This window comes from Metarhizium robertsii, assembly GCF_000187425.2.
Source record: "Metarhizium robertsii ARSEF 23 chromosome Unknown MAA_Scf_6, whole genome shotgun sequence".
NCBI classification, from domain to species: Eukaryota; Fungi; Ascomycota; class Sordariomycetes; order Hypocreales; family Clavicipitaceae; genus Metarhizium; species Metarhizium robertsii.
In genome coordinates this window covers 1,518,709-1,532,854 of record NW_011942204.1, presented here as the reverse complement: position 1 = coordinate 1,532,854, position 14,146 = coordinate 1,518,709, and the positions used below count along the sequence as shown (strand labels likewise).

General features: G+C 51.4%; 4 protein-coding genes across 4 annotated transcripts; 2 read left to right on the top strand and 2 right to left on the bottom strand.

The window, feature by feature from the left end:
- Positions 1–7,164: 7,164 nt before the first annotated feature.
- MAA_06381 (molybdenum cofactor synthesis domain-containing protein) lies at positions 7,165–8,588 on the bottom strand (the record flags this gene model as incomplete). The annotated part of the gene is made up of 6 exons (XM_007824379.1): positions 7,165–7,258; positions 7,418–7,637; positions 7,693–7,985; positions 8,054–8,071; positions 8,127–8,251; positions 8,502–8,588. 6 exons carry the CDS (start codon positions 8,586–8,588, stop codon positions 7,165–7,167), a joined length of 837 nt encoding a protein of 278 aa, XP_007822570.1.
- A 952-nt stretch (positions 8,589–9,540) lies between these two features.
- On the top strand, positions 9,541–9,959 carry MAA_06382 (Actin-binding, cofilin/tropomyosin type; the record flags this gene model as incomplete). The annotated part of the gene is made up of 2 exons (XM_007824380.1): positions 9,541–9,699; positions 9,771–9,959. 2 exons carry the CDS (start codon positions 9,541–9,543, stop codon positions 9,957–9,959), a joined length of 348 nt encoding a protein of 115 aa, XP_007822571.1.
- Positions 9,960–10,109: 150 nt separating this feature from the next.
- MAA_06383 (uncharacterized protein) lies at positions 10,110–11,138 on the bottom strand (the record flags this gene model as incomplete). Its single annotated transcript, XM_007824381.1, has 1 exon — positions 10,110–11,138. The coding sequence occupies one exon, from the start codon at positions 11,136–11,138 to the stop codon at positions 10,110–10,112; it is 1,029 nt and encodes a 342-aa protein (XP_007822572.1).
- An 854-nt stretch (positions 11,139–11,992) lies between these two features.
- MAA_06384 (HEAT, type 2) lies at positions 11,993–13,027 on the top strand (the record flags this gene model as incomplete). The annotated part of the gene is made up of 2 exons (XM_007824382.1): positions 11,993–12,450; positions 12,517–13,027. The coding sequence occupies 2 exons, from the start codon at positions 11,993–11,995 to the stop codon at positions 13,025–13,027; spliced, it is 969 nt and encodes a 322-aa protein (XP_007822573.1).
- Between the last annotated feature and the right edge of the window lie 1,119 nt (positions 13,028–14,146).

Sequence of the window (14,146 nt, the reverse complement as noted above, 5' to 3'; positions counted from 1 at the left end):
AGTCCCTACTTACTTAAGTACTTAGAGGTAGGTAGGTGTCTGGTACCTTATGCAATGCAGCCTGCCCTCGAGTACCTAGAGGTTACCTAGCGCTTACGCGAGCGCTGCTGCTATTCAATGCTTCCAGATGTTCGGCCGCAGGCTCACTCGTCGTTCGATTCGCGCCGGCGCAATTCCGCGGCTCTCTCTCTTTCTCACGCTTCATGTCGCCAGCCGCCCTCTCAAAAGCAGTTGGCCTTGGACAAACTGGCACTTGCATATCATATGTGTAGTTCTTCCTACTCCCTTCTCCATTATCGAGATTGTATTACAATACAACATTGTAGAGCAAGTACTCGTACTCCATACGCACATACTCCGTAATGCCTAGCCCTAGCAACCAGGTACTGCTCGAGTGGATGCAAGTGATGGGCCGTTGTTATTGACTAGAACACCTTGAACCAGACGGGGGAGCGGCCGGGGACCCAGGGGGTGGTTGGGAGCACTTAACTTGAGCCTGGCACTTCAAGCACTGGAGGTCGGGGGGGTGCACATGTGGAGGCAAGTGGCGAGTATTTGATCAAATCGCAGGGAAGGTGGCCTGGGCGGGAGAGGGATTTGCCTTTTGCTCCTTAACAAATGGAGTCCATGTCTGGTACTAGAAGCAGCCCGGGAGCTCCAAATGTTCGCGTGGAAGCATAAGGGCTAAAAGTATTGCATGACCCCGTCGTCCCGTCATGGGCTGGTCCTTTTTGGCCTGCAAAGAATTTTGAAAATAAAATGAAGAATATCATCACAGGTTGCACGGGACTGCTTTCTTGACCGAGCCATTCATTGTACCAGTGTGCGACCAAGCACCCGGAGTCGGCCTATTTGCAGTTCCTTTTTATCCAGGCACGCAGATGTTCTAGTAATTCGTACTCTCTACCTACATACATACTTGCCTAGGTAAGTAGTCTTGTCCTGTGCTCCCCGCGTTGATGGCACGGCTGTTTTCATCGCCCTCGACCTTTGCATGTGCAGCGTCTTGGCAAAGAAGGCATCCATTCAATGATAGCCATGGACCGGGGACTCAGTCAAACTCTGTTGTACTATCAGTCAAACATTCGGCCGGTCTGTGCCCTCAATGCTCAACCATCACATAAGACCGGGAAGGCCGGCCACACGATGCGATCAAAAAAGATTGCGCCATGTTTTTGCTAGGACTGGGCAAGCATCTACGGAGTGAAACTTCAAATACTCCAATAGCTAACTCTAAGTGCAGCGTCTGGAGTACCTCGTCGATCGATTCATCCATCACCAAGACGCACCCTCTCGCACCCTCTACCCACAAGAAGCCACCGTCTGTACTCCGTAGTACCAGAAGGTCTCTTTTTTCGAGTCAACTTCCTCGAGCTACTCCGTACATTGGGCATGCCAACAGGTCCGCCACCTCCTCTGTTTATTGACCAGGTTCTCCAGAAGTTCTCAGGAAATATACAGTCGTCTCGTCTTACATACCTACAGGCAGGTCCCCGGGGCATCCCAAACGTGAAGGCTGGCGACCCAGTACCTATTACCTACTACTAGGTACCTACCTAGGTAGGTACTTAAGTACCTAGGTAGGTAGGGGGGTAGATAGATAGCTAGAAGAAGTCAGTGGGTAGCCATCACCACACAGTCACCACAAGGGGCGGCATGGAAAGGATAGCTCTGTGCCCCAGCAACCAGAAACCGGAACCCTCATCTCAAAGAAGGGTCGAGAGAATCGACTTTACCTGTACTCCGTAAGTACGGAGTAGAACCTGAAGGAAAGGAAGGGGTCCTTGTCCTAGCCCTAGTGGCGGATTGTTTCCTAGCCTGTGGAGCACCAATCCCTCGCCAGGCCCAGGATTGGACCATGATAGACGAGAGGCTGGCCGCCGCAACATTGAAGCTTCTTTTCGGGTGCGCAAGCTTCGAACGACCGCCTCTATTCCATGTTGGCGCCTGGGGAGGGCGTCGGCATGAAGCTGAGGGGAGAGCAACCATGGTTTGGTGTTTTGGGTTCAGCCCTTTGATGGCAACTGCATGCATGATGCACCGACGGAACGGCGTTTCATGCATGCTCTAGCATCTCGTACGGAGGATCAGAACAGTTGAAGTGTGTGCCCATGGGTAAGATTTTGAAGAGCTTGGCTGTCGACGGGTAGATCTGGTCTGGTCCAATGTGGTGCCTGCTTGGGCTTGGGTGTTGGCGAGGTCTGCCGGACCTGCGGCAAGCCATCTTTTTTTGTTCCTGTGTCAGGCACAGAGCCAGCTCGCTGCGCTCCCACAGGGTCTTCCTTTTTTTCATCACACCAACGAGGGTCGCCAATCTTAACATGGGCTACATGCTCTCATTGTGGGCTTCTTCCACTTCATACGTACCCAGTCGCTCAGTTCCAAATATCGCGCCAGGTTGGTGATCTATGTACTCTTCGTGAAATAGATATGGAGTACTCCGTATGGAACGTAATATTTGAAAGAGGATCCCGTCTTACCGGAGACTTGCCGAATAGAGAGCATATTTCCCGGGCGGCGAGGGACCTCCCCACAACACCTATTAAGAGGTCTCCCTATTTATCGTAGTAATACACGGAGCACGAGAGTGTGATGAGGAACTTGCTTCATGTACTCCGTACCTACTAGGTATGTACTTATGTATGTATGTCGTCAATTAGGCCGTGACAATTGAAGCCCAAATGACTTGATGCAAATATGCACGATGCATGCAAAGATGCGGGCGCCAGGCTAGATCTAGAAGCATATCAGCACATCATACAATAGAACCAAAAGCTGTGAATCGTACCTGCAACTTGGCGGCGCGCAACATATGTATGCTACGATACTCCGTACATGTTCCGCGTTCCGCACTCCGTACTCTACCCGATACTCCGTACACAATGCGACGATGCTTTGTATCAACAAAGTCACATCCAATGGAAGAGGCAGGCTTTGGTGCCGAGATAGCAAGGACATAACGAGGACAACTAGGACGTCGTAGTACTGGTACTCCGTGTCTACTCTTCATTGGGAATAAAGACTCGCCAAGTTAGCGTCTTGAAGAAAGAGACTGAACCTGGGATGGTGGAGTTTTTGCCATGGTCCCCTGGCTGCTGCTTAGGGGCAGCTCAAAATGTCTTTCCCCTCCCACATCTTCCATAAGTCCTAAACTTGAAGCTCGCATTACTACTGAATATTAGGGTCACGCTGGAAGAGAGTGTAAAGGGAGTAGTAATAATAAAAGGCGATAGTTGTTGCATAAGCGTGTAATACGAAGTACCTTGTGTCATAGCATAATACACATGAACTCCGCGGCTACTCTAACGTGCCAGAGCCGATAGTTCATGCTTTCCGCGAGCGCCTTGTTTACAATCAGGAGTCTGCTTCGCAAAGTCGTGCTTTTGAGGTACCATAAGGAGAGATAGATCTTCCTGGGAAGCCATTGCTATGAGCAGCATCAGTGTTTGTTTTGAACAAGTAAAATACATACTCACGCGCCCGCCAATCAATCGACTAAGTGCTGAGACCTGGCATGTCTGTCTTGTCTGAGACTGTTTGATCGGATGCCTTTTGTTCCGTTCCCGTCAAAACCGGCATTCCCTGCTTTATGTTGTTTTGCGTTGAAGCTTTCCGAAGCGGTAAGATTATCCTCGCACAGGAAGGCTCGGGAGTCGGGAGTCGGAACAATGCGCCTACATCATGAGGATGGCGTCAATGAACATATTTGGCGATTCCAGATATCCAGCAGCTCGTCCAACTGCACATGTGGGGTCTGGTTTTACCAGGCTACCTACCAGGTTAGCTCCTGCCTTTGTAATGACCCATCCATCGCCCAGCACTTGACATGTCGACGGTTCAACGTTGGCAGGTGCAAAGGGCTCCAGTGCTGGGCGCGAGCTCGACTGCACGCCACTAAAGTTGGTACTTTCAAACAAGGTATTTATTGACGGATTACAGAGTACTTTACCTTACTCCGTACTGATCCGAACACCACCAGGGTTGATGCCGAGTTCAACTCCTCCTCCAAATATTCTGATTTGTTCACAGCTGGGCATTAGCACATCACTGCCACAGAACAGGTGGTTCGTGCGGATGCCTAGACGCTATTCCGTACGCTATTCCCCCCATTATTACATATCTCATCTCATTACCGCAATCACGGCCACTGTCCCTCTTCGCGGGTAGGGGTCGGCGATGCTGGAACAAAACACATCATAACTGGAAATGGCTTCATCAATCAAATATTCTCTGCTACTACCTGAAGGTCCGTGCTTGTCGCCCATTTGTTGCGGTACCCCAGCTTCTTTTTTGGAGTGACTCTACGGAGTAATCATTCGCTCCACCGACTGCAAGGGCAAAATCGCCTGGTATTTGGCAGCAACGCCACGAAATTTTGCCGGCTGGATAACATCATGGACCTAGAAGGTGACCAGTCGCCCATCAGCTTGAGAGATAATAACCCACCTGGTATGCGGCCATGATAGGAGCACTGAACCCGAGGGTGTTTGCATCAGGTCGTAAGAGAGACCTGCATATTGTCAAATCTCGGGTGTCAACTGAGCGCGTATCGAATGCATACCCATCTAGAGTTCTGGCCTGCGTTTCCGTGTTAGCAGTACCCCTGACATCGTCTGGCCGGCCGCATGTCAGGCACCGATCATCAACTTTGTACGGACTACAATACAGTACATTCTCGGCCTGGCTGATTACGGATGACTTTCTTCACCCAGCTTGTCAGATGGACATCTTGTCACACTCATGCCTACTTAATTTCTCGCCTGTACTCTCGTGTCTGCAGGTCTGCCCAAGTGGTGCGGACAGATGATAGCCGATGGCGCAAAGGAAGACAATCTAGAACCGAAAAGCAAACATGATTTCGGAGTGTTTGGTTGGGATATATGACATAGGGCCGCTTCAAATTCGAATATCGTTAGGAGTTTCAATGGGGGAGGGTGACGGTTTCCATCCCGTGTTAGGTGCCGTTGCAGCCAGAACCCAGTCAGCAAGTGTGATAAATTACACAGCGGCAGAGTCACACACTACGCACACAGCGAGTGCTCGATCGTGAGGTCTTGGCCGAATTTACAACATCGTTGATTCAATTAGCGTACTGCAGGTCCAGGAAGGGCTCAGCTATTGCCTCTGCGGATGGTACTCCGTACCTCGCGGGAAAATCAGTGCGGAAACGCATCAAGGCCCATGGGATTGGTATCGCAACACCTTCTGGGCATTGACACTTCATCAGGTCATTCAGCCGCTTCATCACCTTTTGGCCGCGATGAGTGGTGACGTCTCATGATCACGCACTAACTCGACCTTGCAACAACTGCAAATCAAGTCGTGGCTTGCTGAATCGGGCCGGGGCTGAGGGAATACATCAAATGTCTCGATGATTGCTCGATTTCTCCACCAAAAGAACCGTGTCCGTCAGCCGAGTGGCCACTGGTGCAAATGGGAAAAAATTTTGGGCCAACAAACATGCCAATAAACAGCTTTTTTAGTCTCTTGCAGGACAGCACAATTCAACATGAAAGCCCATAATCGCCAGACGGAAAGTACAGGACCGACCCATCGAGCTAACCCAAGCCTTGGAGCTTCTAGAATGACGCTCTCCACACTTCACATTTGAGCTTACCCTGGCCAGCCCACTACCGTATCCACTCCCATCGAACATGGCATGACACCCTCGGACCCTCAGGGAAAACAAGGAATAAACGCCAAGGTTCGCTCCATCCGCATCGACGGAGGAATACTATGGAGTACTACTACTGGAATCCATAGTATTGTGGGCATCAAATTTGCCCAGGCTCCCAGTTAAGATCATCCCTGCTGTGTACGTATGTACTCCGTATTTCCGTCTATTTCTTTATAATTTATGGTGTACTCCGTACGGAGCACTTTGTATGGAATACTCCGTACAAAAAACGATAACCAACTTACTGCCGATATTAGAGTAGCACAAACACCACCATTGGCCTGCACATAGAAACCCAGCCCAAGCGGTGGATCTTTGTACGACATCTACGGAGTAATGCCGCCTGGGTCGGACGCGGATGAGATATCAGGACTTGCCTTATAAATCACCATTGGAAAGGACATTTCATTACTCCGTAAGCTGGTTTCGATCTTACCCAGCTGAATGGTTATTACGTCGCTGGCTTGTCGGGTTTTCCAACAGCCAGAATTTCTGTCTCTAAACGTCGCACGTGGTGAACATGCCCGTGTCAAGGGTACATACAGCACATGCTGCGGTGACATGCTGCGGTGACCCAAGTTGAATGTTCCCTCATGCAGCACCAATCAAGCATGTTGTTAAACTGCCTAGGTATTACATCACCGGTTAGCAACACATTGGTCTATACGGAGTAGCCTCATGGCTATGTCCATACATAGTCTATCAGAGCCCCCACTGCGGCTCTTTACGTATGTATGTACATATGTCGCTGGTTTTCCCGGGGATCACGAAGCCATCTACCGACGTTGTTCTTGGAACCGCTCTGCGGAAAAGGGGGGCGGGGGGCTGGCTGGTGGCTGCAAGCGATTGGCCAAGCCTAAGTCCCGAATCGGTGAAGATCGGCAAAATCTTCGGAGCTTTGAGTATGTTGTATTCTTTGGCGACGTCACACAAACAAGCATAGTCCCAAAACTTCGGAAGTCGGAACAAGTATGAAGCTCTGTGGTTGGAACAGAGCCAAAGCCAAGGAAGAACAATTAAGTTTAAGGGCTGATGCCATCGCAGCTAGTTTCTTCCTTCGGCCATAGCACCCGCAATATGGCACGAAATGCTCCATATCCAAGGCCATCTCTTCTGGGTATTGCCTTAGAAACTATAATCAAAGTCCGCGGTGCGGATACCACAAAGACATCCCTCACACGGCGATCGGTCTTCCTAATAATCATCTCCGCAAATACTAAAGGGAAAAGATCATCTGGGTTTCAAGCTAGGAATATGACTCGTGTCTAGACGGCGAAAACCGCCATTTAAGCTTATATTGGCTTACTGGAAACAGTTTCTTGCGGTACCAAGAGCTGACAGACGCTGCGACTATACGACGGTGTCATGTGCTACCTGTCATGTTATGTAAAATGACTTGATTTTAACGCCTCTAAAGAGCCATATATTGTTATATTCGTGCCCCGTCTAGATGTAGTGTTCAAGAGTAACAGCCGCTTCTGCAACTCTTAAAGATCATCTGCTTCATCCTCTTGACTAACACGACGCCCCTGCACATTCTCCTCAACCTCGGCAACTAAACTTTCGAGGAATGCTTGATCCCTATTTGGCAAATGAATTAGCAAGGCCACTTCGACGAGCAAACTTCCATCTTGCGAGCCCGGCCGCAAGGAGCACATAGTGGGCAAGCCGACGGCGGGGTGCCAGCCCGATCCCTCATTCCACGCCCAGAGTGCAACGATTGAACAAGTGACTGCTTACCTGCCGACAAGCGTGACGGTGTTGCGCTTCTTGCCCCACCTAGGATAGCTTCCAACTTTGACACCTTTGGCTTCAACCCTGGCCGCCAGTTCTGTAAGATAGGCCGCCACGGCGCTTTCCGGCATTGGCGTAGAAATCAAGATTCGGCAGGTTCCCTTGCCTTCAGGATCTACCAGTCTGGGGAGTATAAATGGTTTCATTCCGTCGAGCAACGCCTGAACTATACAATGGCGTTAGAGAAACTCAAGTTTGGCAGGTATTGAGTTGGAACTCACACAGGGAGGGAACACCAGGCAATATATGGATGTTCCCATTCACAACCGAAATAGGAACCCACAGGTTGTCCGACACAAAGAGGAACTGGCTCTTCAAGTCTCGGCTCTCGTCTGTCGGCAGCCTGACCATTCGTAATTTGGCCTGCAGCGCTGGAGAGTCGGTTTCCCAATCAAAATTCGGGGTGAGTGTATCGGGTCTGGAAAGCACTTTCATTTTCTGAAACGCTTCGTCATGCAGCTTCAATGGCAAGTCAAACGCCTTGGCAATGGATTGGTATGTGATGTCATCGTGTCTAGAGGGTATAAACGTCAGTCGCACACCCACGATGACTCGTAGGCGTAAAGGTGTCGGGTCACTTACGTTGGTCCAATACCGCCGCTAAGCCAAGCTACCAGTCACTATCGGTTCTGACTAGGGCGAAGAAAAGACTGACCTGGTGACGACAAAATCATAGCGATCACTCATGCGGCGGACCGCTTCCATGATTTCGCTCTCATCGTCTTCAATGACTTCCACGCGTTTCAAGCTCTGGTCCCCAATTAGCCCCAAGAGGTCCGTCTACCAAGACAACAAAGTGAAAAACCTCACAATTCCAAGCGAGAAGCACCACTTGGCCAGATAGGCCGAATTGGTCTGCTCAGGTCAGTCACCACTGTAGGGGATTGTCGATGCGGTTCACTGGTAGCACCGAAGGCCGCCCGCCTCAGACCACATATATATGTAAATGACGTACATCAACAGTCTGCCAGCGTCAGCATCAAAAGACTCGCCATGGTGGGCATTCAAGTGCAGCAAGGTCACGTCATACCTTTCCGCCCAAAACTTCGTCTCCAATAATCAAACACGCAGCACTGTGAATGGTGCGCGTGCTCTTGTCCTGAGACGTCGTGGCCATTCTCGAAAGCGCCGCCGCCGACGGACGCCGACTTACCTGAACAAGTGACGGCGATGGGGCTGCCAAATGTCTCGCTAGCTGAGATACTCGCGACAACATGGAGGTTCTGAAGGGCGCCTTGTTTGCAATGATGCTGGAAACGGGATGATTGGGCTGTTGAAAGTAGCCATTCAGTTATTGACGTGCTTGTCCCGTTTTTTGGTCTCTGAGACGGCCAGCACCTGCAGCCCTGGGGTTTTCGGACCAGTTGACCCCAGTTGACCGGTCCCAGCAATTGGCCTCGACTGGTTCTAGTATTTTGCTTGTGACCCGACGCCAGCGGATGCCGCGGCGAGATGCAACTTGAGCTGTCTGGTGTCGGTGGCTGAAGCAGAGGCGGAGTATGCGCGCATGTGGACTGCAACTTGGTTGAGTTGCTGCTCCGAAGGCAGCACTGAGCACTGAGCACTGAGCGTGGACAGCCGGGACATGACATGTGGGGCGTCGACTTTGCCGTGCACGAGCATCATTGATCGCAAAGCTCCGGTCAGCTCACTGGTTTGGCGGGGCTAAAGCTCTTTCGTCATCTCCAGCTTGTCGTTGGAGGCTGTAGTCGTTGCGACATTGCTCCGCGGGGCAGAGGAAACATCTGCTGCACCTTTTCTCGAACCAGACCGCTTGGTGGCATCGAGCTCCTCTGGCATTCACTTGCAGCCAGCATTTTATCATGGTATGGCGCACTTTACGCTTTGCTCCTCTGTTGCTCCGTTGCCTCGAGATCAAGGCCTGCTGATGCAATTCACCCCGCTTCAAAGGCCTCCGAATCGAGACTCTACACCTTTTCCGGTGAAACCAAGGAACACCTGCGCAAGTTCCGACTGACCACATCGAGAGCCAAGGATCCCCAGGCTGTTATCTGTACGCATCGCCCGTTTGAGCCGAGCATCCTGGGATTTGCCCTCGACCGGCTGACATGGCGTCGGTAGATATGATTGATAAGAACACACACGAGATCCGACAAGCCCTCGACGACTACGACGAAGCGCGAGTCTACAAGTCTCTCAAGGAGGTTGCTGAGGACTTGCCAGATCACACGCCGCGGTTTGTTCTGCTCAGCTATCCCATTACAACGGTACGCTTCTTCATCCCGGCGTGTTTCACCATGAGGGTAGGGCTCGGACTAATAACTAATAAACCTCAAAGTCCGATGGACGACTCTCAGTACCCTACGTGTTGCTATACTATCTTCCAATAACCTGCAACGCCGAGGTGAGAATGTTGTACGCCGGCGCAAAAGAGTTGATGCGAAGCACGAGCGAGGCGGGCAGCGTCATTGATATCGAGTCCGCGGAGGATCTTGAAGAGGTTCCCGAAAAGCTGGCTAACAAATAGCCTAGCAAAAGCAATCCAAATCCATATCATCAGAAGTGCTTTCATCACGTGAATCGGTATTAAAAGAAGAAGAGAAAAGGCAATAATAGGGTTTTGTAATATCATTTCAGGGAGTATTATTTGCATACGTCGTCAATCTATGTCATGGTTCTATTCGTCAGGTAATACGTTGGTTGTATCCAGGCCCAGTTGGCTTGCCACCCTCTTCACCACCTCTTTAAACGCCAAACAGGCCGGGCTGTCCGGGAATGAATCAAAATAACTCTCTCCGTAATCGCAGGCCATCCGGATCCTCGGGTCCAAAGGCACAGTGCCGAGGAACGGAATCCCCATCTCCTCCGCCAACCCTTTCCCGCCACCCGTGGTAGGTCTGAATATTTGACTCTCGCCCTTGCAGTTGGGACACACGAACCCGCTCATATTCTCCGCCAGTCCCAGTATCCTGATGCCCGCCTTGCGGCAAAAGTCAATCTCCTTCCGTACATCCAGCAGCGAGACCTCCTGCGGGGTCGTCACCACGACCGCGCCATCAATCCCGCTCTCCTTCAAGAAGGAGTTGACGCTCAGGTGCTCGTCGCTCGTGCCCGGCGGCGTATCGACCAGCAAGAAGTCCAGCTCGCCCCATTCCACGTCCTTGAGAAACTGCTTAATCAGGCCATTCTTCTTGGGGCCCCTCCAGATGACGGCATCATCTCGATTCGGCAACATGAACTGGATGCTCATCACGCCCAAATTATCCATCACCCACACCGGCGACCAGCCGGAGCCGCTGACGTGAATCGTCTCGTCCTCCACCCCCATCATCTTGGGGATGCTGGGCCCGCAAATGTCCGTGTCCATGATGCCCACGTTGCTGTCCGGGTTGGTCGCAAAGGCATGCGCGAGCAGCGACGTGAATGTGCTCTTGCCCACCCCGCCCTTGCCGCTGAGCACGAGGATCTTGTGCTTGACATTTTCGAGGCGTGCCGATATGAGGGGGATGTCTGGGTCTGGGCCCTTTGGTGCTGATGCGCAGATGGCCTGGTTGGGACAGCCGGCGCAAGAGTCGGCTTGGCCTGCCTGCTGCGACTCCGGTCCGGGACAGTGCTCCGGCTCCGGGGCGACGAGTTGTGGCTTTTGTTTGACGGGGTTGGCGAGGACGTCGGATACTGGCTCTGGCTCCTCGAGGGACGGTGCCATCACAACGTTTGTTCTTGGCGGTTGAAGAGGCTGCAGTGATGTTGTGGTTGTAACGGGGGGAGTCTGACAGAAGGAGCGTGGCTTTGTCTCGTGGGTTGAGGCTTAATAATGTGGGTGGTCCGATTCGGAGTCACCACGACTAGTACGACCTGCTCCCTTTCGGGAAGAGAATTACCCAAATAATTAGCCCATCACGGTAGACAACTCACTGCATTAAACACACATGTTTGCCGGACCACGGTACAATACAACCGCGTACGAACCTTGCGACGGGGTGCGATCTTGATATTGTCTAGGGTAGCTTCTGGCCTGTCTGTTACAGCTGCTACCACAGAAAGAAGAAAGACAAAACCGAAGCATTGTCTCCCAGCTGTTCGGACTTGGTAACGGAACACATATACCCGGCTCGAAAAAAAAAAGGCGCGAATAATCGAGTCTGCCGATTTGCAGCAAAACATCATTATTAACTGCAATTAATATTAAAAAAAAAAGATCTGAGTGACCAGGTTCCAGGGGGAGTCGAACCCTCGCTGGCGGAATCAGAATCCGCAGTCATAACCGTTAGACCATGGAACCTATTGAAGTGGTTATCCACTTCCCATGGTTGGATGAAGGGCTGCATCTTAATCTTTTACATAAAGCATTTCATAGCGTGATGCCCCGACTCGCGGCGGGATGCATTCTTATCGCGTATCACCCCACCTAAATTTTTCTTTCTTGGCTACGGAGTTACGACGAGGGCCGCCGCATGACTTGGAGGGGCAATCGTCGCTAAACCGCCCTCAAATTTCGCATTGCCAGTATTTCAGCTTTCCCCCTGCCGACGGTGAAATCGACAAGTTTCCTTTTTTAACATGGCAGACACTACCGTTCAGAGCTTACGGGAGAGCCTCTGCTCTGAAGCCACCCCGCTGCCAGTCCGGTTTCGAGCCCTCTTCTCGCTCAAGCACGTTGCGCGAACCGGAGAGCCTGCCGCTGCTGTGGCCGCCATCGAGGCCATCGCAGCGGCGTTTGCGTCGCCGTCGGCCCTACTGAAGCACGAGCTGGCTTATTGCCTCGGACAGACCGCCAACGATGCGGCGATTCAGCCGTTGCGAGATGTGCTCTCAGATGTGAAGGAGGACCCCATGTGCAGACATGAAGCCGCTGAGGCTCTGGGCGCGCTTGGTAAACCCGATAATTTGGAGCTGCTGAAATACTTCCGCGATCGCGAGGGCGAAGACGTTGTCATCACTGAGACTTGCGAGATCGCCATCGATCGGATAGAGTGGGAGAATTCAGAGACGCGCAAGCAAGAAAAATTACGACAGAGGTTGGTCACTAGTGCCTGACCATGTCCATGATGGTTATTTTTCACGTTTCTAATCAAGAATTTTAGTGATTTTGCCTCGATTGATCCCGCGCCGCCCCTGCCCGAATCGGAAAAGAATGTCGAACAGCTGGGCAAGCAGCTTATGGATACTACACAGCCTCTCTTTATGCGCTACCGCGCCATGTTTGCCCTGCGCGACCTGGCCTCACCGCCCGACTGCGCGACCGCCGTCCCCGCTGTGCTTGCCTTGGCAAAAGGATTTGCCGACTCTTCTGCGTTGTTCCGCCACGAAATTGCTTTCGTTTTTGGACAGTTGTCGCATCCCGCTTCTATTCCTGCTCTTACGGCTGCTTTGAGCAACTCCGAAGAGGCTAGTATGGTTCGTCATGAAGCTGCCGAGGCGCTTGGAAGTCTCGGGGAGGAAGAGGGCGTCGAGGAGACACTGAAGCGATTCCTTCACGATAAAGAGAAGGTCGTCCGAGAAAGCGTGATCGTTGCATTGGATATGGCAGAGTATGAGCAAAGTGGTAACGCTGAATATGCTCTAATACCGGAAGCAGCAAGTGCTTCTGCATAAGAAAAGTAAATGCTTTATATAAAATAGAATAGCCCGCCGAAAGAAAGCAATACCAAAAATATTCTAATTGTTCTCGTGCCACCTGGTAAAATGGAAGTTAGTAGGAAGTATTGATGCATCAGCGGTGGCAGGGAGGATGGCACGAACGAGTGACCGCATTCACAGTTGTAAATGAGTGTTGAGCCTTCATCAGCACTACGGAGCTGCACATTGGTATATGTGACTTCTTCCCGTCCGCACTTGGGGCACCGTTCTTGCACTGTGCTCGAGGTTTTAAGCTTGTGCCTCTCTACAGCTTGGACGTTGGACTGCAATTTTTGCCGCAGGAAAGACGGAAAGTCTGACGGCTTGGACTGCGTGACGATGACTTTTGAGCCAGTGTCTACGCGCAAACCAATGGGTCAGTGCTTGTACATATCGAGTTTGGGATGAGTGTGGTCGTCGCAAACCTTTGTTCCAAGCATCGCAGCATTCGCACTGCAGCGAGTTCTTCTCCGAGCCTTGGGTAGCCGGAAGAAGATTTCCGCAGTCAGTACAGAAAACGAGGGAGCCTATGGCAGCCATTGAATCTTGTATTAAAGAATGCTGTTGGTTGTCTGCAGCTGCTGATTGAACACTCGAATAGACAAAGAGAAATTTCGGCGCAAAGTCTCTCTGTCTGTCCTTGTATTGGAAAAGCCTACCAGCTATTATTTCGATAAGCCCTATTTTTTGCTTATCGGATAAACGATAAGGCAAGGGACGACACACGTCGTGCAAGGAAAAACACATCATTGGTTGGATGTGGCATGTCGTGGGTCCACAGCAGGACCCATGCAAGACGAGGTCACTGGTTACCTGAGCCTCCAAGTCGTGTCCGAGCCTGTCGCAATTGTCCAAGTGTTAAGGACGAAGCTGAAGTCTCATCTTCAACTTCCGCTCACTGTTGGCTTGGCATCGCATTGCTGTCCCCATTTGCGCTTATACTCGTATTTATTAGAGAATAGTTTTACTTATCTATTGTTCTTTTGGCTGTGTCGCTCATCTTAGTTGCCAGCGCCGGAATTGACTAGCTCTTATTGTCTCGCAGCCTCGCTCCTGCCTCGATGCGACGAAACCGGACAGCTCCTTCCCTCGGCC